Raw genomic sequence first — 27,718 nt, forward strand, 5'->3', positions numbered from 1 at the left:
GGGTATAAGAAAAATGCCACAGCACCTGCAAATTTGCATCGATTGCAATGGTGATTACGTTTAAAAATATCTGAATGTCCAGCCTTTCCATTGATGTACAATTCATTGCCAATAAATGTTTTTTTATTTGAAAAAAAATTGGAGACCTTCTTTTAAGGACAAACCTCGTAATTATGGGGCAGTTTGAAAACAGCACATAACATTGCAGAGAATAACCAGGTTGCAGCAGATGGGTCCTAGGCTCAACTCACTTGCCCTCCCCCAATCTCTGTTACATTCACATTAACTGCAAGCTCTGTTGCCAAAACTTAAATTGCCTTCATTTACTAGATTTTCCCATGTTAAATTTTTTTTCCCGATCTACCTACTCCATCAATTCCTCAATTCTATATTTCTTTCTTCTTACCCTCCCATTCTGTCTTTCCATTAACTTTCCTATACCCTATCTATACTTTCACTACTAACATTCATTTTACCTTAACCTCATGAGGATATTTTTACAAGATATTATCCACTTTAAATAATATATCAATACAAATTTGGAGTGCCTTCTGGTTTCAATCAGTAAATAATGTAAGAGATATGATTTAAAATGAGGGCCTGAGAAAACAATTAAAGCTAACCATTGTGAACAGCAATGAAAAAGGATGACGAGAATTATTATGTCATATAATAAAAATTGTATATTTTCAAGGCAATGCGCAAAATGAAATTACTTCAGTTTTATAGATGCTTGGAGGAGGTATAACACCTTCTGATTTACTGCTTCTCAGATGATGTCATTTGCCCATACACAGCCTCCATTTTGTTAGGATCCACAAAATCAATATGGATTGTTTGCACAGGAATTTTATAGAGAGTTTTTTGTTTTGTGATTAGGAGATTCGGCAGTCAATTTTAGCCAATGATTCACATCACATTTTACCTTACTTCATCCTGTGTATTGAAAAATAGAGCTACTTAGATACCACTATCACATAAAGAGTAGCCAAGATATGATTCACATAACTTCTCATGAGAGATTGTCTAACTTTCCATGCTTGCTTCGAGAGTGGGTTTGAGTGACTAAGTTTTCCCTGCGGCATTAGTTTCGTCCTTCCTTCCTTTTTATTACATTTGTTTTTGATACATAAAAACTAAACTCCTCTGTTTATAATGACTATAACATCACAATGTGTTAAATTCACAGAAAATAAGTTATCTTATTAAATGTACTAACGTTCTTATAAAACTTGTTAGAAGATACACTGACTAATGGAAAACTTTAAACATACTATTGTACTCATGACAGTGGGCATGTCATGATAATCATGGGAGTACTTTGTATCATTAGATGTGAAAAAGTGTGAGAACATTGAAATGGATGAACTCTGCTGCTACAATAACAGGCAAATTTTGACTATACCATTAACTTTAAGAGAAGAAAATCATCATATGAAAATTATAGACAAAGGCATTAGGGTTGTAGCTCTTGAGGCTATTAAAAAACTTCAAATGCTTATGCTTGGTGTCATCTATGTTTATTTTGAATACAATGGATAAGACACTAGCAGGAAGTTCTGAATGTTCACTGCAAAATGAATTCAACATGGCTTTATTATTTGGACATCTGCCAATGCAGTATTTATTTCTTTGAGAAGTAATAAGAGTGAAAAATGTATCTTACAATTAACAATTATTTTATTTTGCTAATCAATTTCATTGTTACACATTCAGGGTGTGGCAATATAACTTCCTTTTTTCAAATGCAAAGCACTTTCGAAAAAGGAATTTATGTTACCGGAGGTGAAGATCAGTTTGAGTTCAGATGGGAGAGGAACACATGATGACAGAACAGTAATGAGGTTACTAATAGAAAGGAATATGGAAAACAAGCAGGATGTAATTGTTTGTTTATTAGATTTTGAAAAGGCATTTGATAAGTTTTTTTTGTTAGAACTAAGGAATACAAGGTCTGTCCAGTAAATATGTCAACTGAGGCCATAAAAACTTTATTTTGCCCACTTTTGTTTTCCCGATTTTGTCCCCTTCAAAGTACTCTAGCAATCTTTTTTTTAAGATTAATACTTCAGTCCTAGGGAGTTATGTGACTCAGCTAAATATATTGACGCACAAAATGGAAAACAAATAGTTGTTAGAACATTGATTTATAATATATTAATTATGGAGACATTTAGAAAGGATTTCCACAAAATGAATGAAAAATATTCCATGACAATAATGGAATTGATGATTTTGCCATGTGCTAGCAATTATGAGATACTGAATAAACAGTGATAAGCTACGGCAGCATAAATTACCAACCCTTTTGTTATGCTACCCACATTACACTTGTGACAGGAGGTATGGATATTATATCATCTACTACAAAATATTCTATTTATCACCAATTACATTAGAAAGTTTATTGCCTCCTCTCCTTGCCGATCCGTACAACACTCCTTATGAATTTTCCATTGCTGAAAGCAGGGCTGGAAGTCTGCATCTGTCAAATCTGCTCTCCTTGAGCTCCGATTTGAACTTGGGGAATAAAATACATCACAAGGGGCCAGGTAGGGGGAGTACAGTGGGTGACTCAACATGGTAATGCCATATTCCACAGAGAACGCCTTCACAGACAAGGTGGAATCTCAATTCCTTTTGCCCGGGAGTGAGAAGTTTTTGCACCATTTTGGCACTAATCTTGTGCATGTTGAATGATTCATGTAAAACTAATGGACACACAGATGATGATTTTTCACGTATCAATTCACCAATTTTCTGGACGTTGCCACTCATTTTTGATTTTGAGGCTTCTCTAGGGCACAGATCGTCTTTGGTTGTTTCACGTCCCTCCTTGAATCTTTTAAACCACTAAATAACTGTTGAGCATGATAAACATTCACTTCTCTACTCTTCCTTTAATATGCCATGAGCTTCTGTAGCAGTTTTCCCCAGCTTCACAAGTTACTTCAGGTTAACGCGTCGCTCCATCTGAACACATGGAATATTTATGAAGACATGCTAGTGCAAAGAATTGCACAGGTGATTGCTACAGCAAAACTAAGTGATGTAAAACTGTGCCTATCAAACTCAAGTTGGGGGAAGCACCAACAGGCTCAGACATGGTCATACCTGCTGTGGCGTCCTCACTGTTTGCGGGTAGCAGCACCAGTCCTGTTATTTATTTGCCACACCTCATACAGTAATCTAACTTCAGCATGCACATTTGGCTGATTAGTTCATTTGGTTCGAGCCCAGATTTGTTAATAAAATATGGAAACAAGAGTTCACTGCTTTTCTTTAGATTCCTATGAATGAATAGTTTTATCTCCAAAAATGACTGCAAAAAAATCCACTCCTTTTGAGCGCCATCATTAGGGCAAAAGACAATGTCAAATGTAATATTTTAAAAAAACCATAAACAAAGTAATCAAACTGAAGGTCAATTTTCATAGGGTCGTTGATGTCAGCAGCATTCACCCACAACTAAACTCAATGGTGTATGTAATTCACATGTCAGGGAAGGGGGCCAATGCCCTGTGCCGGTTATGGTTTCCCAGGAAGTTCTGGTACCCAAAAAAATCACTTAGTTTGGGTTTAGTTGAGGGTACCCAGAGAGGCTTACTTAGGAATATAACCCTGGTCCTCTAGTCGGCAGTCCAACATTCTACCTCGAGACTAGCAAGTCCCCTAAGTAAAGCTTAACTATTCTTAAAGCTAACTGATTTATGAATTTTTTATGAAAATAAATATTTTTGCATAGAGTAATTTAGTTATATGAATTTTGCATGCATGTCCTCTGGTGCAAAATGCGATGTCCAAAAATGTTGGATGAAGTACCCTCGCATACTCAAAGAAGGTGTGAATGGCACAAGAGGGCATGAAGATTTTCACAGTTGGTTTATGTTTAAAGGACCCTCTAATTTTGGCATACAAGGATATAATTTCCTACCGTTTTAGATGTTACACAATAATGAAGTGGTGCAAAATGAGTAATGGGATGAAGGAAGGGTGAGCCTAAAACGGGATGAATGATGACTAATGGGGCTGGATTCCTCAATGAAAAGAGGATTCCTCCATGATGAGACACACCTGTAAGGTCAATTCCAAATGGTGGCAGCCTGAGCAGCACGAGATAAGGGGTAGCCACCAGCCACCAGGGGAGGGATGAGGTGGGGTGGAAGGGGAGGCAGCCAGGGGCAAAAGTACTTGATGAAGAATCAAAGGAAAAGTGAAAGGAGAGGGAAAAGGCTATCTTCATCGGGCAAAGTATGATAACCAATACGAAGGCTCAACAGATTTCAGGGAAGTAATGAGGAAGGGTAAAAGAAGGGGGACGAAATTTAGGGGAGGGGCTGAGGGGAGGTACAGGGTTAAATCAGGGAGGAAAAGGGGGAGATAATTGGGCCCAGGTCTAAATACAAAACTATTGCCAAATTCATAGATGAAAACATATTCAGAGGGGCCAAGATAATGGTTATGGTGACTCAGAAGTAGAGAGAGTCTGAAGTAGGTACAGAGTGGTTGGTTTCAATTGAATGTTTGTGGATGCTGAATTTTTCAGGTCTATATTATTGTCATTAATGAGAATTGAATCATTTTACATTTATACATTATTAATAAAAATTAAGAAAAACTTACTTCTTGATGTTGAATGTCCAGTGTGTAATGACCCCCTGCCATTCATCCTGGCAGTTGCTATCAGGGTACCATGAAGATAAAATGAAAAAAGATTGTTGTGCCACTGAAATATTCAGAAAACCAAGGCTCGAGTGCCTTTTCCGAGTTTTTTTAAAAGTTGTATATACTTATATGTACACACGCAAGCACCCAAAGAAATTTAAATGTAAAACTAACAAACCTACGGAGTTAAGGCCGTAAACTTGACTCAAACAAATAAGGTGTACAGCCTCGGCTATTGCATTTTTCCACCCACAGACAAACACAGCCACACAACCCCAAAGAGCCATATACAAACACAGGTGCACCCAGCCACACACGGATACATACACAAACAGACACACACTTGCGATTCTGTGGCAATCGGAATGTCACGGTGAGCTCCTGAGTTTTAGTATTACCACAGTGGAACTTGTTTTCATCTGTAAGGATTTGCGTACCTATGAGCATAGGGTTGATTATTCAATCATTTGGTGCTGGTGTCACTTTTGCGAATTAATTTTCTTGTTAAAAGTTTTGATAATACATTTTTGGTGTTACAGCGTTCTTTTCTTTAGGAATCCATGCACTTCATCCGGTGTCATGAAGGCACGGAGCAACTGAGGCCTGCCGCTCATGGTTACCACCTGGCTTGCTGCTTCTCAATTAGTTTGACTGTCTCCCTGCTTTCCTTGGTGCCATGGAGTCTCTTAAAGGCTGAAGGTATCCAGCCATATTGCTTAGCATGTCTAAGCAGTATGCATATTGGTCATTCTTCCTATATCTCTACTGCATCATATCTTTTGGCGACTGTCTTATTGTTACTGCAATCATCTGCATCTTTGTTGCAGTCACTATCACCATCATCTTTCTTTACCATAACTATGCCTCGTGCACCATCTCTTTCTTCACTACCATCTGACTCTCCTCCAAACTCCCATAATAGGTAGGTTTCTCAGTTTCAACCACAGCCATCACCTCCGAACCACAGACTCAAACTTGGTGGTTACCCTGTTTTCAGGGTATGTCACAGCAACTTGAAAATCCTACATAGGCATGTCTGTGGACAAATTAATGCCAGATCATTCAGCCAGGCTTTGTTGGGGCACTGTCCATTCCCTCCCTCCCCATCTTACACCTTAATGTCCCACCGAGAATTCCTCACCGCCTTTATCCTTGTCTCATTCCTCTGCCACCTCTATTTATCGACATGGTACCCAGCAAGCCAAGCCTACAAACTAGGGTGCCGGCCAGGGGTCGATCAAGCACCAGGCATGCAACACATTGACTTGAAGAAGGTTAATCCCTTAAAATTACTACCAGCTTCAATTATTCAAAAGTAAAATGTGCCGATGCCTTTACCCTTGACCATGACTCCTAGGATGACAAGAGATACCTCACTCCTTGTAGAGAGATCTACAACCAACTACACAGGTAGAGTTGGAGGGGACGGGAATGTTGGCGAGAGTCAAATGGGAGAATCTGATGTTCTCTCCCATCCTAACATTTGGACAAAAATGGTGATGTATATGATGAGGGGGGGGGTCCATCAGGACAGCCGGTAAAATATGGCAATCTCTACCACATACCACCTTGAAACAACATATTGATACACCATCGTGATTGACTACATGGAGGCCATTGGGGATGTTGTTGGAGGAGGAAGAAATATCACACAATGAGACATTACAGAATATTGAACAGCAGAATATGTCCATTAAATGAAGAACACGATGTGTCTTTCCACAGTTCTTTATTTACGTACAACTAGTTTCAATGCTTAGGCATCATAGAACAGCGGAAATATGCATTGTGTTCTTCATTTAATGAAGATGAACTTCCACAAAGTTAAGCCTGTAACAATAAAAAAAGCAGAATATGTTTTTATCCTAAGGATTAGAAAATATTAATGACTTTTTTTAAACACAGGAAAACACAATGGAGTATAATCTGAATGGAGAATATGAGCGAGTTATAGGAAAGCAGTATTGGTCATATCCGATTCTTATGGCTAAGTGTCTTATTCAAAGTTAGGGGAGAGGTAGCAAAGAAGTGGCCAGAACAGCCATTGCCAGACGGCCAGGAATCTGCCCAGATGCAACTGTGGATAATCGCCATAATCACATTCATGCAACAAAAAAAGCCATTTAAACAGCAGGATTTTACTTGTTTTTACTATTGGAGAGCAATGTTAATTGAAACGTTTTGTTTTACAAACAATCAAACTTCTCAAGTTTGCTAAAAATCAATGGAGATATGAATAGAATTCTATGATATTGCATTCAAGCCTTAAGTGATTACAGATGTCAAAGAATACAGAAATGGCAACAGAGTTGAATTTTGGATCACCACATCAAATCATCACATAACAACCACATATGCAGTCAAGTCGCAATGATGTCCCCTGCCACACACCTTTTTGGTGGCTCTCAGGGTATTGATATGGATGTATAAGTGGAAAAAGTAGGAGTTTTATTGAGATTAGACCACCAAATGATGATGGAAAGGATTGCAGATTCACCAAACTTAAGCGTGGGTGTATTTTCATGATTATGAGAGAATGGAGTTTTCTCCGGTCTTCCACCAGGTCAGGGGTTCCATGTTGGCCGACGTTTCGACACTCAATGTCTGCCAACATGGAACCCCTGACCCGGTGGAAGACCCAAGAAAACTTCATTATGTAGATATGCCAGGAAAGCACCAGATCTTATATTATGAAAGAAGATTTAAGAAATAAGAAAGCTGGGTCCATGCTTCATGCCACATTTGCTCATTGAGGAGCAAAAAGAACATCAGGTGTTTGCCTGCGAAAAGTTGGTTTCCATGGGCGATCAAAAACCAAATTTCCTAAAAAACATTGTCACTGAAGACGATACTTTGTGTCTCGAGTACAATCCAGAGACAAAATGCCAATGTGCTGAGTGGACGAGCCCGGAAAAGAAGCAGCCGATACAAATTTGTGCTGTCAAATCAAACACAAAAACAATGCTGATCACCTTTATAAACATTTGGGGCATAATTAACAGAGAATTTCTTGGTCAAGGTTACACTGATACTGGAACAGAGATGTTTTGGATCGACTTTTGGATTGGATAGACTCTCCAGAGATGTTTTGGATTGACTTTTGACATGAATTATTAGAGGCCTGAATATTTGAATAGTAACAAGTGGCGGTTATTGCATGACAATGCAATGGCACACAAGTCCATTATTGCAAGGGAGTTTTTGAGGAAACATCAAGTTTTCAGTATCAATCACCCTTCATACTCACCTGATCTACCCCCCCCCAGAATAATTATTGTTTCTGAAACTCAAATTGAAGCAGAAGGGCGAGTAGAGGTGACTGAAAACAGCGATAATAAAGCAACTGAACAGTATTCGAGTACAGGCATTCCAGAAGGTGATGATAGACATGAAGATTCAGGCTAAGTACTTAACTAAGTAACAAATTGAGAGAGACTATGGTGAAGCCTGATAATAAATAGAAGTAATTTTATTGTGCTGTTTATAAATAAATGAAAGGACTAACTTTGTAGTTCCACACGAAAACGATTTATTCACACGACCCAGGTTTCGAAGTAAAACTTCATCATCAGGTGAGCTCTCTACATTTGCAGCCCTTCTTATATATACAGCCAGGGCGGGGGTGGGGTGGAGATAATCAGTAAGGTTTGGGAGGGGTAAAGTCAGGATTGGTTTGCGTGCCGGAGGGGAGGGCAGTTTGGCGTCCCCTCCGCGATGTTGGTGGAATGTGAGTCTACATGTAGACTTCTCCCTCCCGCTCCACATTCCACCAACATCGCGGAGGGGACGCCAAACTGCCCTCCCCTCCGGCACGCAAACCAATCCTGACTTTACCCCTCCCAAACCTTCCTGATTATCTCCACCCCACCCTGGCTGTATATATAAGAAGGGCTGCAAATGTAGAGAGCTTACCTGATGATGAAGTTTTACTTCGAAACCTGGGTCGTGTGAATAAATCGTTTTCATGTGGAACTACAAAGTTAGTCCTTCCATTTATTTATAATGAATCGGTTCCATAAAGTTACGCCAGAAACCATTAATTATATTTTGTGCTGTTTAATCAGTTCATGTGCAGTCCTGGAACTTTTTGAATACACGCAATATATCACCAAGATGGTAGAGCACACTATATGCACACACATGCTTTTCTCTTTGAAAAAAAGAAAGAACAAATCCAAGCTATTAAGAATATTTTTGTAAGGCTATATGAAAGAGAAATATAAAAGAACATACAAGGTGTGATCAAAAAAAGTCCGGACTGATTTTATTCTGCCCAAACCGTTCAACGGATTGAAACGAGATATAGTGCGCCATCTAGCGACAAATCAGACGAATATAACGAGGGGTGTTGCATTTGTTTACATCGAGTCGTTACGCAACAGCAGCGGTACGTGTCCTAACCTGTTCGCTGCCGCATGCAACAGCAGCAATGAAGGAGCTAGAGGAACAGGATATCTGCATGAAATTTTGTTTCAAACTTGGCAAAAGTGCTACAGAGACATTTGGAATGATTCAGCAAGCCTTTGTTAATGAAACTATGAGTCAAAGCAAGTGTTTGAGTGGTACGGTCATTTTAAATTGGTCAGAACCTCGACCGCTGAAGATTTGCGAACGGGGCCTTCCACTTTGACAGACCCCAACCATGTTAAATTGGTGAATGATTTGGTGCAGGCAAATCGCCATTTAACTGTCAGGGAGATAGCCAAGGAAGTGAACATTAGTTTTGGATACTTTCAGACAATATTGACAGACATTTTGGGCATGATGTCCGTCACATCAAAATTTGTCCCGTGGGTACTGATGAACAGAGACAAAAATGTGCGGACATTTGTCAGGAACTCCTGGATTGAGCAAATGCCATCCCAGAGTTTCTTAAAACCATCGTAACCGGTGACAAAACCTGGGTTTACGGCAATGATGTTGAGACAAAGACCCAGTCTTCTCAGTGGAAAGGTCCTCTTCCTCCGCTACCAAAGAAAGCTCGCATGTCCCGATCCAATGTGAAGGACATAGTGGTGTGTTTCTTTGATTGGCAAGGGCTGATTCATTACGAATACGTCCCTCAAGGTCAAACCGTCAACAAAGATTTCAACTTAAAGGTTATGAAGAGGCTGAGGGGCACAGAGAGCAGAAAGAGGCTGGACATGGGGAGAAACAAGGCATGGCTTTTCCACCACAAAAACTCACCGGCTCACATGGCGCTGATCGTGACAGAGTTTTTTGCCAGAACTGGAAGTTCCGTGATCCCGCAACCACCCTACTCTCCAGACGTGGCTCCATCAGACTTTTTCTGTTAAGTTAAAATCAACCTTGAAAGGGCACCGATTCGACCCTATTGTGGACATTAAAACTAATTGTATGGCAGACCTGAAGAGGATCCCTAAGGTGGCTTACCAGGCAGGGTTCGAGAGCTGGAGGAAACGTTGGCAAAGGTGTGTCGTCAGCCAAGACATGCACTTTGAGGGCAACAAGTTAGATTAAGCTGTATCCGTCAAAATAAACAAGTTATAAAATCAGTCTTGTCTTTTTTTGATCACACCTTGTAATACAGGGAAGCTACAGGGAACCACAGAAAAATTCATAAACTTCTAGTGAAGTGATTTTATCTGCAGAGCCACAAAAGATGAGCGAAGGGAGCTCTTGTTGTTGGCACAGATATAAAGTAACCAAAAATTAACCACTCCCTTCTCTACTCTACTCTCCTTCTTGTCAGACAACTTTTTTGTCTACCCATACTTGCACAAACTTTAGAAGGCAAACAAGCGAAACCATTATTACCTAAGATCACAATGTAAACCAAAAATCATGCAAATTACATGAAAATATTAAGAGCGGTAATGGAAAACAACTCCCCATACCATGCCAAATAATAATTTAAACACAGGCACACACAGGTCTACACATGCAGATACAAAAAGACATCCACAGATGCGGATGTGTGAGCACATAAACAAACAAAGGCGCAGACACAGATGCACAAGGACAAACAAATGCACACAGACGTGCATGTGCCATGTAGGCATACACACAAACAAACATATAAAAACATACATGCATTCCATTCCTTTGTTATAATGTTTTATTAAAATCAAAAGTTACCATTAGCATGTACTACACAGCTATGTTGCTTCAATAATCTATAATCTTGGAGGCAATAAAATCTCTTTCTAGGCTGAAAGAATTCAACAGTAAAATTATAGGAATCGCACTGCCATAGAAACAACAAAAAAGAGCATCAAATATTAGAAAGATATCCAAAAAGACCACTCAACTTTCGCACACCACTAAAGATGTGCGAAGGCCCAGTTTACACAAGGACGTTGATCACTGCTATGGAGGCTTAAGTGCACCAGAGGAAACCTCTCAGTATATCATTTCAGGGCTATCAGCAACTACCTGTACTTACCTGAATACAGTCTGACAATAAGGGAGAAATGAGAATTCATTTTAAGGGGAAACAAAAAATTACACAAAAATGCAAAAAGATATAATTAATAACAAGGTCTAAAATACTGAAATGTGAAGGTATGTTGAATTGTAAAATTAAGTAGATGCCCTGTAAATTCAAATTGTTGCTCCACGATGCATTACACAGTGATGCAACATTGAAGTAAAAGCAAGAAGCTCAAGATTTTTGCCCTACATCAAGCCAAAGCTTAAATGGAGGATTTAGAATGAAAACTTAAATCATTTCATTAACATTTTTACATCAGTCACCTCCATTAGTCTTCAAGTGGATGCCAAACTCTCCACTTGGTTCTGATCACAATTTCTAAGAGAGAAATAGATTATAATATTAGCTTTGTTTCTGCAAAAGTAAAAGCTTGTTAAATCAAAAATATTAAAATCATCAACCTGAAAGTTGGGTGGGTAGGTAAAGGTAGTTCTCACCCAATAATAAGTCCAATGGTGACTATATATAACACATCTAATAGGGAGGCCAGTTCCTTTCCCATTGCGGCCTGTAGTTCCTCAGGAAGATCTGGCACCCAAAAAATCACACAGCTTGTGTAATGCTGAGGGTGCTTGCACCAACTAGAATCAAGCCCTGTCCCTCTAATCGGTAATCTAGGGCTCGACCGACTGGACTACCATGACCCTTAAATCAATATATCTATGATAAATGTTTTACCTGTTGGTTTAAAAAATATATTTTAACCACTGAATACCTCAACCAGTTACTAAGCATTTCCAATTACCTCACAATAAAATTGAAAACAAAAAAAAATTTTGTAATGCTTCCAGTGCTTGGACAGAAAAATCATGAGATCAAAGACATTTTAAAAAACCCTCAGCACCAAGGAAATAGCTTGGATAAGTACTCAAGTTTCCTATGAAAAAATAAAGAAAAATAAATGTCAGTTAGCAATGTTTTTCAAACCAACAGGAAACCTGACCAAATGTACATACATGCCAGTGTGAGATTCATTTCCAGTGGACATGAGTTTTTTGAAACTGAGATGTTATATGGTCAATATTTCATAAACCCCAAGGCATTTTTTTAATAAACTGTTAGAAAATGACACATTTATATTAAATCTAGCTGACCCGGTGAATTTTGTACCAAACAATCAATGAACAGTTTAGTTGTAACTTGAATAAATCAAGAACGGCTGTACTGATTTTCATCAAATGACTTGTTATAATGATATAAGAAAAAAAATTCAATAAAACTACAAAAATAAGTAATACAATGGCTTGTGAGAAAGATATTAACTTTATTCAATATACACATTTGGGTTTATTCTTTCGAGTCAAGCACCTTCAGATATCCAAAAATTTTCATTTGTTTATCAGATGCAAAACAAATAAAGCGGATGGTTTACCAACACGTGAACATGGCACATATAATTGTCCATGAGAAAAAAATGGGTTTTCTAGATTCAGACCACAAATACTCAATGAATGGCTTTGTGATTTGTTAATCGTCATCCTGAATGCAACACAAATTGGAAATTGTATTCGTTTAAACTCAAAGGCCATATTGGTTGGGATCATAGGAATCCTCGGAATGAGAACTTTTTCATCTTTGAATTTTCCTTTCAGTAAAGTAGCGTGAATTACGTTGATCATCAGTTTTTTTACCACCAAACGCGTTCCATTGCATAGTTTCGGTTGGTTTAGGTTTCGAAGCATCATGACCACCAAGCCAATCTTCAGGTGTAAATTGAGCATTGGTAAGCCAGGCACATTCAAGGAGTTTAAAAATTTAGATGGATACTCGGTGACTTTGTATTTGTTTGTTACAAAGTCAATAGATTTGAATGAATGCATTGTATCAACGCTTTGATTCTGAACTATGAATATCAAAGCAAAAATTTCAGAGTGTAAAAATCATTCGCCTTGATCAAGGCAAATGATTTTTATTGTTGCATTGAAATGCATATTAGCAGATGACTCCGTTAAAAGTTACTGTTGCGGCATCTCCTGCAGTTTCTTTCAAATCTGAATTATGAAGTTTAAGTCATCTACATCTTTGTTCTTAGCCACCAAAATTGCTCGCTCACTCAATCATTTGTAATTTTTGTAGTAATCAATAATGTTCGGGAACGCTTTGTTGATGAGCTCATCTTTTGATGGAACGAAATAGCAAAAATTCCGAGGAAATTAAATGAATCCGCTTGATTTGCTAGCAGGCACACGGCCATTACCGATAGTCAACAATTGCTTGGAGAAATCTTTAGCAGATGGATCATTCATCAATGCAACTCTCATGTTTGTTGTCAGTTGAAGTTTCTTCACATAGCGCCACAGATTTGATGATTAATGGCAAGCGTTTATTTCAATGGCAGCAGTCGATCTTGGAATGAATGGCAGTGTTTGGCCGAAATCGCCAGACAGTAAAATCATTGCACCACCAAAACATCTCGAGTCATTGCGCCAATCTTTCAATGTCCGGCTAAGTGCTTCCAATGCTCGTTTGTGCACCATCGTGCATTCGTCCCATATAATTTTAGATGCTACTAAAATTTTGGCCAATGTGGACTGTTTCGAAATGTTAAATGTCACTTGTTCAGAGTTTTGTAGGTTTAACAGCAACTTGAATGCTGAACGAGCCGTACAGCATCCTTCCAACAATGTGGCCGCTATGCCAGAAGAAGCAACTGCTACCATAATGTCTGATCTCGCAAGAACAGTGTTCAAAAGCAATGATATGAGGAATGTCTTCCCAGTTCCACCTGGGGCATCAAGGAAAAATAAGCCACCATTTCCCTCATCAAATGCCTTCATTAATGTATCATATACTTCCTTCCGTTGGGGGTCCAGCAGGTGTACATTCGTTTGAGCGGATTATGTTCCGAAGCCTAATTGCATTACAGGTTTGTTGGGAAAGGTTAGATCTTCTGCGTCACGGCATAATAATAAGCAAATAAATTGACCGGTAACCAAAATGTTTGCTTGTTGTCTGTGATTTGTTAACAGACACTATAGTGATGTGTCAACTCAAGCTGGGCTTCGCTCGAATTTACTCGAGTTGAATTCTCAACAATTCTCTTAATGTTTTTAATGTTGTTAACGAAGCTCAGTCATTAAATTGCTAAAAACAAAACAAATCATTGATACGATAATATGATACGATACTTTTTTGATATTTTAATAGTTATTCTGTGCTGAGACGAATCCAAAAAACCAAATATCATTGAAATCAGTACAGCCATTCTAACTTCACTAATTAACTGCCCCTCAAGAGGTAACACATGTCTTCAATCAACAGCAAAGCCTGGTTATGCATCTCCTCATTTTCCTCCATACCAAGATTTCTTGAACTTACACGAATTTGATGTAAAATGTCTTCAGAAAGGTCATGTGGATTGGATGGGAAGCATGTCGAATGGATAATAGCAAATAATGTGCGTATCTCACTTGGAGATGCAGAAATAGTTGCTTCAGCCATTGCCGAGTCCAAAATGACAGGAAGCGCATCACCTTTCTTCCGACGTTAAAATTTCTTCGATGAAACGATACGATATTTTACAATATGATACTTTAACGATATTTTAATGGAGAACAGCATCGCCCTGCTTCCGATGCTGAAATTTTACAATGAAATGATACGATATTTTACGATACGATACTTTTAATGTGTTCACAAACCCAGGTATCCTTAATGGAATCTTCGTAACCTGGTGAAGGATTCCACTTTGGGTTTAGGTGTTTTTGTCTGTAGTGGGTCACTGGCAAGGAAGTAATATTCCCACCAACTACTACAAAATGTTATTCTGGTTGAGGGGTTGTGGTCAGCCACTGTCGTGGAATTTCTTTTCCCACAAACCATCACAACCAATTTAGTTTACATTCCGAGACGAATGATGCAAAAGAAGAGCATCAGTAGAATGAACATCCGAATCACAAGGAACTGTACCACCTCGCTTCCAACGTTGAAATTTCTTCAATGAAGTGATATGATTAGATATTTCACGATACGATATAACGATATGATACTTTTAATGGTTATTCTGCTATTCTGGGATATGAATCCAAAAAACCAAATATAATTGAAATGGACGATACGATATTTTAATGGTTATTCTGCTATTCTGGAATGATTCATATTGAAAAAACCAAACATCATGAAAATCGGTTCAGCCGTTCAAGTTATAAATGGTGTAACTAACACGATATACGATTTTCTTTTATACACATTGTTGATCCCTATCCATGGTTTCTCTAATTTAACAGATTGTTTTGCAAAGTTTCTACGAATGGTGGCTTATATAATTGTAGTAAAAATATATTCAGTTATTTTAGCTTCCATGTAAATAGTTAAGTGTCTCTGGCCTTTTTGTTTCTGCACATGCCAAAATCTTCAACCACAGTTACTAATTCCTAAAGTATATAAGATCTGGCGAAATGAAAGTACCATTATTTTATTGTAAATATGAGTAATATTTTAGGTATTATAAAGAATTACGTTCAACGACAATTGTCAGTGTGGTTACACTCGGTGGTTTGAAAAACAATAAATGGAATATAATTTTTTAAGTGTATCAATCAGTACTCTCATGAATAGAAATACAGTGGTGCCTCACTTAATGAGCACCTCACATAGCAAATGATTCGCATGATGAGAAAAATATCGTTCTCAAATAAGAATTCTTTAACATGTGACTTTTCTCATAACGATTGATGAGGAGAGAGGAATTCCCAGAATTATTGTGCCCATGCTCCTGCAGTTTGTTTAGCACTTGTTCCGCCAGCATCTCAGTGTTGCTAGTGATCACACATTTTTCCAAAATTGTGTTCAGGTATAATTTAAATTTTTTTTGCTAAGTTTAATATTATCTTGCTCACACTTTTAAAAATGCCCCCAAGGGAAAATTCACAAGCAGACGAGTATTTTGCTACATGAGAAAGATCGCGAAACAGATTATGCTTGTATTATGAGTTTTCAGCTTTAGTTTGTCAGTCAGCCAAGGGGTTGCAAGCATTGCTGAGTGAATTGGAAATTCAGTGCTACAGGTATGGGATGAGAATCAATATTAATAAAACAAAGGTTATGCGATTTTCTAGAGAGAAAACGGCTAAGCCAAACATTAAAATAGGAGGGCAAAAACTAGAGCAGGCAGAACAGTTTACGTATCTCAGTAGTGTTTTGGACCAACACGGTCAAAGTAGTAGGGACGTAAGGAGAAGAATTGCGCTAGGCAAAGAGGCTTTCACAAGGAGGAGGGAGTTGACGACAGGGACGTTGAGTAAGGATGTTAAGAAAAGACTCGTAAAAACTTTGATATGGAGCGTAGCTATGTACGGCGCGGAAACGTGGTCATTGAAGCAGGAGCATAGACGTAGACTGGAGGCTTTTGAAATGTGGGTGTGGAGAAGAATGGAGAAGGTGAAATGGACAGAGAAGAAAACAAATGAGGAAGTACTTGGTATGGTGGGCGAGGACAGGGGTTTGTTGGGAGAAATCCAATGGAGGCAGGAAAAGAGGATGAAGGGGGTATTGACCGACAGTGGGATATTGAAGACTGTGATAGAGGGGAGAAAGCTGGGCAAACGAGGAAAGGGAAGGAACAGGATAGGGATGTTGGACGGGATGAAGGGAGGAAGAAGGTACTCAGAGATGAAGAGGGACCTGATGTAGAGTAGGATGTTGTGTTTTGCTAGGAGTCACAAAATATTTATTTAGGAGCTATAGAGTAGGATGCTTGATTTTGTGTTCGGTTAGGAGACAAAAAATGTTTTATTTAGTAGCTAATTCCATCCAAAAACCTACCTTAACCGGTAGATTACCAAATAAAATTCACTATGTAATGTGAGAATCAAAAAGAAGAAAACTTAAATCATCGAGAAAATGAAGACATATCACAATTCAAGGAGAAAAAAAGCAAATGGCTTCATCTACTTGGGCAGCAGTATTACTTTGGGAGGAAGAAATTTAACTAACATCAAGTGAATAATAGCTCAAGATTTATAAGGCATTTATGAAGAAGAGACATCTACTAGGTTCAAAGAACCTGAGGTTGGAAACAATGAAGCATTTCACCACAACTTTTGCATGGGGCATTTTGCATTTTACGGATCAGGGATCAGAGATATAGAACACTGGAAAAGTAGGCAAAATGAGTAAATAGAAGCCTTTGAAACATGGCGCTGGCTAGACTGCTGAAGATTAAATGGACAGGCAAAGTGAGGAACCAGGAAATATGCATAGAAGAGCAAAAGAGGAAAGGACAATACGGAGAACTCAGTGGTAAAGAACTAGATGGATTGGATGCACTCTGGGACACATTAAATTAGTCAGAAACATAATAGAAGGGAAACCTGTAGGGAAGATTGCACACGGAAGACAGAAAAATTTCACAGACTAAATTAAGACAAATAACCACAAACACAGTAATCAACCCGAAGGTCAGTTAGGTAGGTGATTGTAGAGTTCACCCAGTGCTAAGGCTGATGGCATGTGAAATTCACACATCAGAGTAGGGGGGCCAGTTCCTTTCCCTGTGCCAGTTATGGTTTCCCAAGAAGATCTGGTACCTGAAAAATTACATAGCCTGTGGGTGGGGCTGCAGGTGCCTAGAGGAGCTTGCCTGGCAATCGAACCTAGGTCCTCCAGTCAGCAGTTCAACACTTTACCCCTAGACTACCGTGGCCCAGTTTAAGACAGAACTGATAGACATAAAAACAGAAACCTTTTACATATCTCTTGAGGTCAAGGGAGGGTGTGGGGGAAGTAGAGGGGTTCTTACCCTCATTGGCGCAGATATCAAGATGTGGTAAGTTCAGGAGGGGGGAGTGGGAGGTGTACAAAAGGTCATTAACAATATTCTCTTTGGAGCATACACTTTTTAAAATTTTAAGTTGCTCTGAAGCGTCTAGTCTACGTCCTTTCTTTTCTACTTGTAAATTTTAAATTTAAAGTCCCTACCGTGGTTATATACCAAAAAATGTTTTGCAAAATGTGATGTTGACTTTTTGTTCTTCACGCAGGCTTGGTGCTCCTTCACCCGTTCTTGAACTTTTTGGCTGGTTTGTCCGATATAATTTTTACACTCTAAAATTGTTGCATTGAAATACATATTAGTGGATGACTCCATCAAAAGTTACAATCCCGGCATCTCCCATAGTTTCTCGGAATTGATTAAACAACGTTGTACCCAACCACCAGATTAGCCGCAAGGGGCTGGATGACAAGGTTGTTTTGCATAGTCTCCACGTTCACCTGATCTCATACCATATGATTTCTACCTTTGGGGATTCATGAAGGATTATGTGCATACGTCTCCACTACCAGCTGACCTACGCGACTTAAGAAACAGGATTGAAGTATTCGTTGCAACAATTACTCCTGACACACTAATCAAGGTTTGGGAAGAACTCGCACATCAGTTCCATGTGTGCTGTGCGACAAATGGTGCTCACTTGTAGAAAAAACTGATTGAGTTTCTCTTTCATTTTATGCATAATTTATAATTGTAAGTTAAATGTCATAAACATTTCTTCATAAAGTGTTAAAACCCTGAAATCCATTGTGCAAAGGATAACTTTATTTCAGGGATAAAAAATGGGAAACGCTCCTATTTTCTCGAAGATTTAATCAAGTTTTCACTTTTTGCTTTGTTCGCCCGAATAAAGAGTAAAAGAGAGATTACACTCAAGGTTTCTGTAGTTTCAAAGGTATACAAGAAATCATTATGAGTTCAACAGATATTTTTCCACCTACATTTGATAAAAAATAGAATTAGTAAAATTAATTACAAATGCAATATAGATTTTAAAAATTGGACAATTGTTGACCTAAAGTAAAAGACAGACGTAAAACAGAAAAGCCATCAGGCTAATCGAATATTTGATCAATTCAGACCTCAACAATTGAGGTGCAGTCTGCAACGACTAACCAGGGCCAGGTTTGCAAACCATCCAACAACCCCTGGCCTTTGCCAAGCAGTATTGGTGATCAGTGGACCTTTGGAGGGGAGGAGGAGAGGGGAACACAGTGCTTGAGTCTAAAGTGTACATGATGTGCAACACTGAAGCGAGCACTGTGCTGCTGAGTTCAATCAGCCACAGTGCAAGAGAGGAAAATCCAAAGGCAAGCTTGAAACCACCCACACCAAACATATCAGTCTAATTATTATTTCCTTCATTTTAACACAAAACTGCCATAATTTTCTGAATTTTCCAGTCACACAATGCTCACTGCATTTTCAAGGTTTCTGGAAATTCTACAAGAGAAAGGTTGAAACTCCTATATCAACACTTCACCCTGCTCTAGACTGTGATACTGCACTAATTTCTTCTCAAACCAAGCCTCCTCAGATAATCCCTCCGGCCAACTGGGACCCATAGTCACCAGAATATCGATGTAGGAGTTTCAAGTTCTGGCAGACTTGCAGATAAAATTTCTTGCTACGGTTTAGAACAGTCAGCAGGCTCAATCCGAAGCTCAATAAAATTAATTTAGTCTTTGCTTCCCTCTACTATACTTTCAAATTGTGACTGGCACTGCTGAATTGATAAATTGATTGCATTGAATGGGTGGATTATTAAGTATACCTGTAGTGAAACTTTTACACAAGAGCAGTGAAGTAGGTTAATTATTTGAATAAAATTGTCAATAATGGCAGGTATCATTCACTTCCAAGAACATATAGTTATATTTTCTGAAAAAATATCAGTATTGGCATTTATATCACATTGAGTCCATTACACTGATTTATATGGTTGATTCTCAGCATTTAAACTAATTGATTTTCTGTAGACATTAGATAGAAATTGACATGCTTGAAATTACATGAGAATTAATATTTATTTTGCCACCAATGTATGACTTTAAAAATTTTTTTTAACCAGATATGTATCAGCCACACAGATGGAAATGTGTAATATTTATTATAATAATTTACACAGCAATTACAACTTAGCACAATCAACAAAATTATTTCCCACAACAATACAATGCAATTTTCTAAATGATACTAACAACACAAAAATGCCTAAAATAAAAAAAAAATCATCCATATTTATCACCTGTAATTAATAATTATAAATGATTGAATATAATTTTTAACCTAATAACAAACAACTATGCAACTATGATTGCATTTTTCATTTTAACTCCCATTCAATGAAATATCCCATAAAAGTATTTAAAATCACACTCACACTATGTTTGAAGGCGCAACAGTTCCACGGATCAATGGAGGGGGATGAGATGCCACCGAAGAGCTTAGGGTTGGTTGTGAGGGAGGAAGAGTAGCGGAGCCAGTCATTGGCACCTGCGCATTGAGAAAAGAGAATTACTAATCAACAGTCATTATAATGGTTACACCTAAATTATTTATCCAAAGACTTTATTATGAACACAAATATGAATATACATCCAGTCGACAATGGAACCGGGCCCAGGCTGGACTGTATGTTAAGCCTGACAGTGGGAGAGACAAGACTTCTATGGTTGTCACCGAACGATATCCTTGCAAAGTAGAATAAATAGCAGCAGCAAAGACACAGTCAATTATTAAAGTAATGCGCATGCTTTTATTGCGATGCAAATATCCATGGCAGAGCGGTGAAACTGGTGGGGAAATGTGTTGGGGGGTTTGCCCTTCCGACGCAGCCAGTCGTCAGTTTGCTCCAAGCAGTATGAGCAGAAAGATGTGCCTCTGCGTGAAGCATGTTTTTCGACTAAGCAACACATCACAATGGAGCGACCAGGCCCATGTCCTTCATTGTTACCAACTTCCTGGCCCAGAGCACCACCCACTGCCAGGCCCCCTGCCCCCTGACAATCCCGACTTGGCTCTGTGCAACTTTTTAATGTTTCCCCAACTGAAGAGAGAGCTGAAAGGAAAGCATTGGGGAACCGTAGAAAACATCCAAAAGCATGTTACAACGTTCCTGAGAGACTAGGGTGCCTTCCAGGCGTGGCAGACGCATCTCCGCAGTGTATTGATGCAGGGGGAGAGTATTTTGAAGAATTTTATGCATTTGTACAAGTACGATCAATAAATCTATTTTTCCCAAAATGGGACTTGGAATGTTAGGACAATGTTGAGGACAGAGATATTTGAAAATATATATTGAGAGTGGGAAAGGGAAACTTGATATTTTATAACATAACAATTTCAGGTTTAACTTTGTGGAATTGCATCATTATGTGGGTAAAAAGTTCATTTTTTACCCTTGCAGATATTTCAGGGCCGTGTGAGGTGAGATGGTAGGATATCAGGGATTATTGGAGTGATTATTATAGAATAATTTAGATTGGAAAGGAAAAAGGCCCACATGGAGTTGTAGCAGTACTGAAAAAAAGGGTAGTCAGAAGTATACTAAATATAGAGAGCCTGAGTGATAGAATATTATTAACATAAGCAAGAAGTGATTCAACAAACTTAGTCATTATGCAGTCAAAATGTAATAATAGGGAGGAAGAAATAAAGTGTATAAAAACAGTTAGAGAAAATTATTGCAGGTATCTCAGGAACAAAATATTTGACAGCGATGGGAGTTTGGAATGTGATAACAAGGAAATTGAGAGATAGGATTGAGGCCAGGTGACTAGACTTTAAGAACAAAAAATGACAACTTGGAGAAAGCCAGAGTTCTGCAGGAAAATAGTTCAATAATAACACCTGCTTGACCTAAGAACCACTTGGTTGTCACCTCACAAAATGGAACAATTAACTCCCAAGAATAAGAAAATTCCAGGAAAGAAATATCTATCCAGAGTAATACCCTCATACCCTGACTTCCAGGCAGGCACCAAACCTCCATATATGGGCGTAATTTATGAGTTAGATAGAAGTAAGGAGAATGCCAGACTAACTTGAAAATATGTACTTGAATATTAGAAGACAAAATAGAAGGGTGTTTGAAAAATTAATAAAAGAAATTAAGAGACATTATGTACATAATTTAGGACAGAGCCAATTAAAATGAAGGAGAAAAACAATCAGGAGTTTCCACTGGCATAAATGAAAAGAGGCAATGAAAGAGGTTAAATTGATATGCAGGAAAAATTTTGAATAGAGCATGATAAAAACCATATCCGTCAGCAACAGAGTAATGGCATTGAAGTTGAAATTGGCGAGTAAATAGTCAGAATGTAGGTCATTCAATAACTACTTACAAATTGAAGAGAAGGCACTCATAGAATCAGAAATGGTTTGCTATTATTGAGCCTCATTTCTAACTACACTTCTATCATCAGTTCAGCTGTATCCATCACAAGGTTTCATTATCACAGTTGATTGAAGCAATAAACTTTTGTTTATTTTGAGAAATGGAAAAAAGTAAGTTTTGAGCAGTGATCAAACTCGTCTACTTGAAAGGCTTAACACTGAAAGAGATCAAAGCTGAGTTAGATGAAGTCCATGACACATCTGCTCCTGAGTTTGTGACTCTTTACAACTGGGTAAATGGGTTTAAATGCGGTCTTATGTCCAAAAATGATAAACATCGTTCCGGATGTCCAGTAGAAGTAACTTCCTCCAAAAAGATTGACAATATCTAAGATATGGTTTGAATGATTGACATATAGTAGTAGTATTTAGGGGAGGCGACCGACAGCTGAGATCATTTAGACTATTAGGGAATGGCAGGAAAGGTTGAAGGGTGGAGAGAAACCTGGCGTCGGCATCAGCCTGCTCTTTACGAAAGGCGCCAAGGGGCCCACAGCTTAACGTCCCATCTGATGGACAGCATACTCACTCAAAGTGCCCTCCACAAAGTACCTCAAGTAGGGATCGAGATACCACAGCAAAATATTCAAAACCGCCAGGATTTGAACCCGGGTCCTTAGGGTGGGAAGCCAGTATGATAGCCACCTCACCATCTCCATCCCCTGATTGACAAATCAAAACTTTTTATGCATACGCACATGCTCCAATTAGGACAATGAAGTAGTCTCCTTTATCGCCCTTAAGGTCAGCATTTACAATACAAATTAAATCTCAGTTATCATGTACTCAATATGGACGCTGGCAACAGGTGAGATTTCATAAACAATTTCAAAGTTGATCATCTTTAAATTAAGATCTTGACCATATTCAACACTTTGTGTTCATTCCAAAGAAACTGCGGATATGGCGCAATAGTAACTTTTTAACGGAGATTTAACTTTGGATTGTAAAACAGAATTTTATTTAACTGAGGGTCAAAATCATTCTCAGTTTAATGAAACATTACAAAACTAACAAGATTCTTTCACTACTCATAAAGTTTACCCTGAAAATATGCCAGATGATTATTTTTAATTGCATATACTCAAGCACTATCACTAGTTATATCAATATCAAATACTAACAGTTTTTTTGAGTAAGTCAGCTTAGACATAGTGGGATGGTGCACAACATAAAATCAACATTCCACAACTAATCCCACAAATTCGCCAAAAGAACGCCACAGCAAAATTGGAAAAATAGATATTCAAAATTAAACTTCAGTTGGAAAGTATATCAATTTCTACAATCAAAGTTTCCCTGGAGAGATTTATTTTCCAACATATCATAATCTCACACTGAATTCACTGACAATCACCTTTACTTCAGTTTTTAACAGTTTATACCTCGGGTAAAAAATCTTGTGATTCTCTTTTAAGAATTAGCTTGGGGATAATTGGATACAATTATTTGATGCTTTGTACACATCATCATCAGGAAATATTTATATACGTAGGTATTGAGCTCATTTTTGTTTAACATCCTTGACAAACAACATGTATACCGTAGACAAAAATGAACCACTTTATATTTAAAAATCAGATTAAATAAACTAATTATATTGAGCAAAATGGACTTACCTGAGCATAGTAAGGTCCAGGTCTTGTCCTAATATTTTGGTACGGACGATTTGAGGCAGTGGTAGCAGGATTTAACTGTGAGTAGAATGACTTAATTATAATAGTACATAACAATGGAAACACTAAACAGAAGTTAAAATTACTAAAACCATTAATGATTCAAATTCTTTGACCCATAAATTAGCATAGAATGAACTGAATAGTAGTGAGTCACTTTGTAACAAGAAACAACGAATGTAATATTTCTAAATCATCCTCCTTACCCCAGGAATGGCGGTAGACCCCAATCTCATAGACTGATTCGTAGATTGATATGTGGGCTGACCACCAACTAGACCAGACCAACCATTTATTGCAGAAGCACTGGAAGTTGGCACTGGACAAACATTCATCCGGTTAGCTGAGTGAACGGTAGTGGGAGTAGGAATTTGAGGCTGATGAAGTGATGGTGTGGATACGTGGGGGTTAGACGGTAACATTTTTAATTGAGAATCACTGGACAACAATGACTTGGAGACCTGGTGATGAGAGGGCAACGTTGAAGGTACAGTGGGCTTCGCAATTGGTGTAGGTGCACCTCCTGGCTGTTTAGTCCAGGCACCTTGCATTGTACCGGTAGATACGTTGTCAAGAATAAGCGGATTGATCACTTTAGAAGGCCAGTAGTCTTGGAATAGTGTACTCGCAGGAAAGTAACTTTTTATGTCGTTTAAACTGATCACAGAACAAGTATCACTCGCAAATAACTCGTTTCTTATTCCTTGCACTTTGCAACAAAATTTTAAATACGAAAGATCCCATCCTTCAAGCTGCTTGGCTTTTAACTTTAAATTATCCGTTTCACCTTCGAAATAGAATAATGGAACATACTTTTCACCATCCCTAACGGTAAAAGGCACCACAGCCTCTCCGTTAATCCTAATAAAACCACACTTATCCTTGGGATCATTTTTGTGGAGCAAAAGTTTACTGTATGTCACCTCGAGAAAATTGTAAAATTCTACAGCATCTTGAAGAAGAACAACCGAATCTTTACACGTAAAACTTTCTTTTCCAAACTGCGTTTCACTATGCCTAACATTTATTTCATTGAGGAGTCTGGTCTCGGATTCAGTGATGAAATAACTTCTTATGCAAGTACAGCTATACAAGTCAGGATGCACATGCGCCAGAAATTTATTCAATAACTTCATTTCCACCATTCGCACCGCAACGTACTTAATACCACGCCTAAATATGTATGGAATATAACACTTCCCAAAGGTTTCCCAACCAAATCTACCCCTCGCACTGTCTTCATCGATTGGGGTCTCCTTTTCTGAATTTTCCGAAGGTTTCTTGGATGCATCCTTATTTGATAAAGGGGTCTGTTTTGTCATGAAATTCTGAATGCTAGTTTGCCCGGACTGAATAACATGGTTATTTGTTGTGTGGCTATTGCGTGAAGCAGCAGTTGCTGCCAATTTCGTTTTGTTGGCTTCCACCATTTTTGCTGCCAATGCACTAATTTCAGCCTCATCGGGCAACTCTTGCTTGACTTGTACACCATTTGTGCCTGAAAAACAAATTTAAAGAGTTAATACCGCAAATATCACCAAAACAGGGTCAGAGGCTTACGTATCGCACAAAGTATTTTGGTCAACATTGCATTTCACAAATAATTCATAACAAGCCATCAACACCGGGAATTAGGACGATACAAAAGATTTTCTACATTAGCGATGCTTACACGATGTCAGCAACAGAAAGTGTCAATATAAGCACATTTTATAAATATTGATCGAGGAGGAGTAAATTTATATCCCACAAAGTCACTTGGAGATATAAAACTATGGATTATAAATACTGAGGGATAAAGAAGTGAGTGCAACGTTGTCTCAAACGACATACAGGTAAACAACACGTTAAGTAAAGAGAGTTATTTTGCAACAAGGACACATTTTCCCATTGTTTATTCGGTGACTTGAGTAGCATACCTGCAGTTGCAGATTTTTTACTGAGAGAAGAATTGGCGCCAGATGAAGACAACGCCATAATTTATTAATTTCAAGTTAGATTAACGCCTAACTCACTTGCTGGATGCATTGAACAACTGACTATCGAAACATCGAAACGCTGTGCGGATGTAGGACTTGGGAATACGCTGGAGAAATCTCAGGGCTAAGGTCTCTTGGCGCTTTTTTTATCAAATTCCAAATCATAACTTGCAGGAAGCAATGTCCTAACAGTTATTTGGCAAATTATGAAAACAATGATTTTCATACTCCATCCTCTTTTGAGCATATTCTTACACGTTACGTTACATGACGTATCTTCGATTTAAAAGTAAAAAAAAACAACAGGCCAACTTAGCCTCTACGTAGGGCCTCCATAATACGCTAGCCTCGTTCTCTCGGAATGTGAGTCATCGTAACATAATGGCGGCCAACCCTAGCTTTTAACCAATCAGAACGTGGGAAGTGGTCATAAACCGCTACTACAATGTAGTTGGAGCACATTTAGAACCTCTACCTTATGACGTCACACGTTTTTTCGAGACCTGCTAGGAGAGTAGAATTCTTGACATTGTTTGAGGATAACAACAATAAAAAACAACCATGTTGTTTTTTCCGAACATCACAGTTTCTTGAATGATGGAACGAAATGAAGATTCTGATTCTTGTGTTTTTATAAACATTGTCTAAGTACTTGTACTTTGTTTTTTACCAAACAGTGCTTTAAGGCTAGTTTTTATCGTGACAGCATTTCAGCGTTACATAAATTAGGACAACGTGACAGTCCGAGTCACCTCCGTGAATCAATGAAATAAAAACTATTGACTCGGTTCCAATCTTCTTTAGTACCTTAAACTGTATAGAACGAGAGAGGCTACATTGGGTGTCTTGGAAAATTTATTAATAGAACACAATAATGAACTATATTATTAAGCCTCAAGGAGTTACTAAGAGAGGAGGCTCAGATTAACACTGCAAGGACTTTCGGGTTATGCGGTGTCATCAAAACAGCGAAAGGAGCTTAGGTTGATAATATAGCCTCGCACTATCTCATGTTTTATGAGAAATACGGGTAGTCTTGAAATGGTTGTCACACCTTACAAATGATTTTGGCGACCTATGTACTTCATGGGCTTATTTATTCACGAAAAATTTTCCTTTAAACAATTATGCCACCGAGGCCCAATTATGAGGATAGCTAACATGACCTTGGACGCCATGTTGTTTTCCGTTCACTTAATACCTCTCAAAATGGCGGCCGAGTACTTCAGGATTATAATGGAATGTTACGAAAATAGAAGATTTGTTACGGTTGTGATATATTAGGACAAGAGGCAATTAAGAAGTTCTCATGTGATTCACGATCAACTTCCTCGAGCCACTATATCGAAAATAATAGGTACATTTGGCAACATTGCAGTGTATTTTTCAAATTCGCTAATTTCAACGAATTGCGAGTATGAGAATTTTAAGCGTAGCCACTCAAATCATCGTCCTCGCTGACGTAGTGAGTGTCTTCAGCAGAAGGGGACACTGTACGCAAGGCGCGACCAGTTAGTTCAGACTTTTATCAGAGGTAGCGGTTTTTTAATTAGAAATTTAACAGTGTCCTGTTGAAATCATTTCGCAGCGCTGAGCGCGCAATCTCGCGAGCTCTACGCTTACGGTGCCAAATTCTCGAGAATAAGGACAAATAGTCCTTTAATTTAATTTGGAGTAACTTACGCCAGTAGAATTTCCAAGCCATTCTACTTTCCAAAATATGCAAAAACTTTCCAGGAAGGACTTCTAGGAAACATATTTCAGGATTTCA

General features: G+C 38.3%; 1 protein-coding gene across 1 annotated transcript in view; it reads right to left on the reverse strand.

The window, feature by feature from the left end:
* LOC139692877 (uncharacterized) overlaps positions 1–26,229 on the reverse strand; it is a 52,090-nt gene extending 25,861 nt beyond the window's left edge. The window contains exons 1-4 of the mRNA XM_071591189.1: positions 25,888–26,229; positions 24,175–25,466; positions 23,912–23,986; positions 20,275–20,387 (exon numbers count right to left, since the gene is read on the reverse strand). Of these exons, the coding sequence (XP_071447290.1) occupies positions 20,275–20,387; positions 23,912–23,986; positions 24,175–25,466; positions 25,888–25,945 (1,538 nt within the window). The 5' untranslated portion in view covers positions 25,946–26,229. The remainder of the gene's footprint in view (positions 1–20,274; positions 20,388–23,911; positions 23,987–24,174; positions 25,467–25,887) is intronic.
* Positions 26,230–27,718: the final 1,489 nt, after the last annotated feature.

Source organism: Hetaerina americana, unplaced genomic scaffold (assembly GCF_022747635.1).
Source record: "Hetaerina americana unplaced genomic scaffold, ioHetAmer1.1.p SCAF_43, whole genome shotgun sequence".
NCBI classification, from domain to species: domain Eukaryota; kingdom Metazoa; phylum Arthropoda; class Insecta; order Odonata; family Calopterygidae; genus Hetaerina; species Hetaerina americana.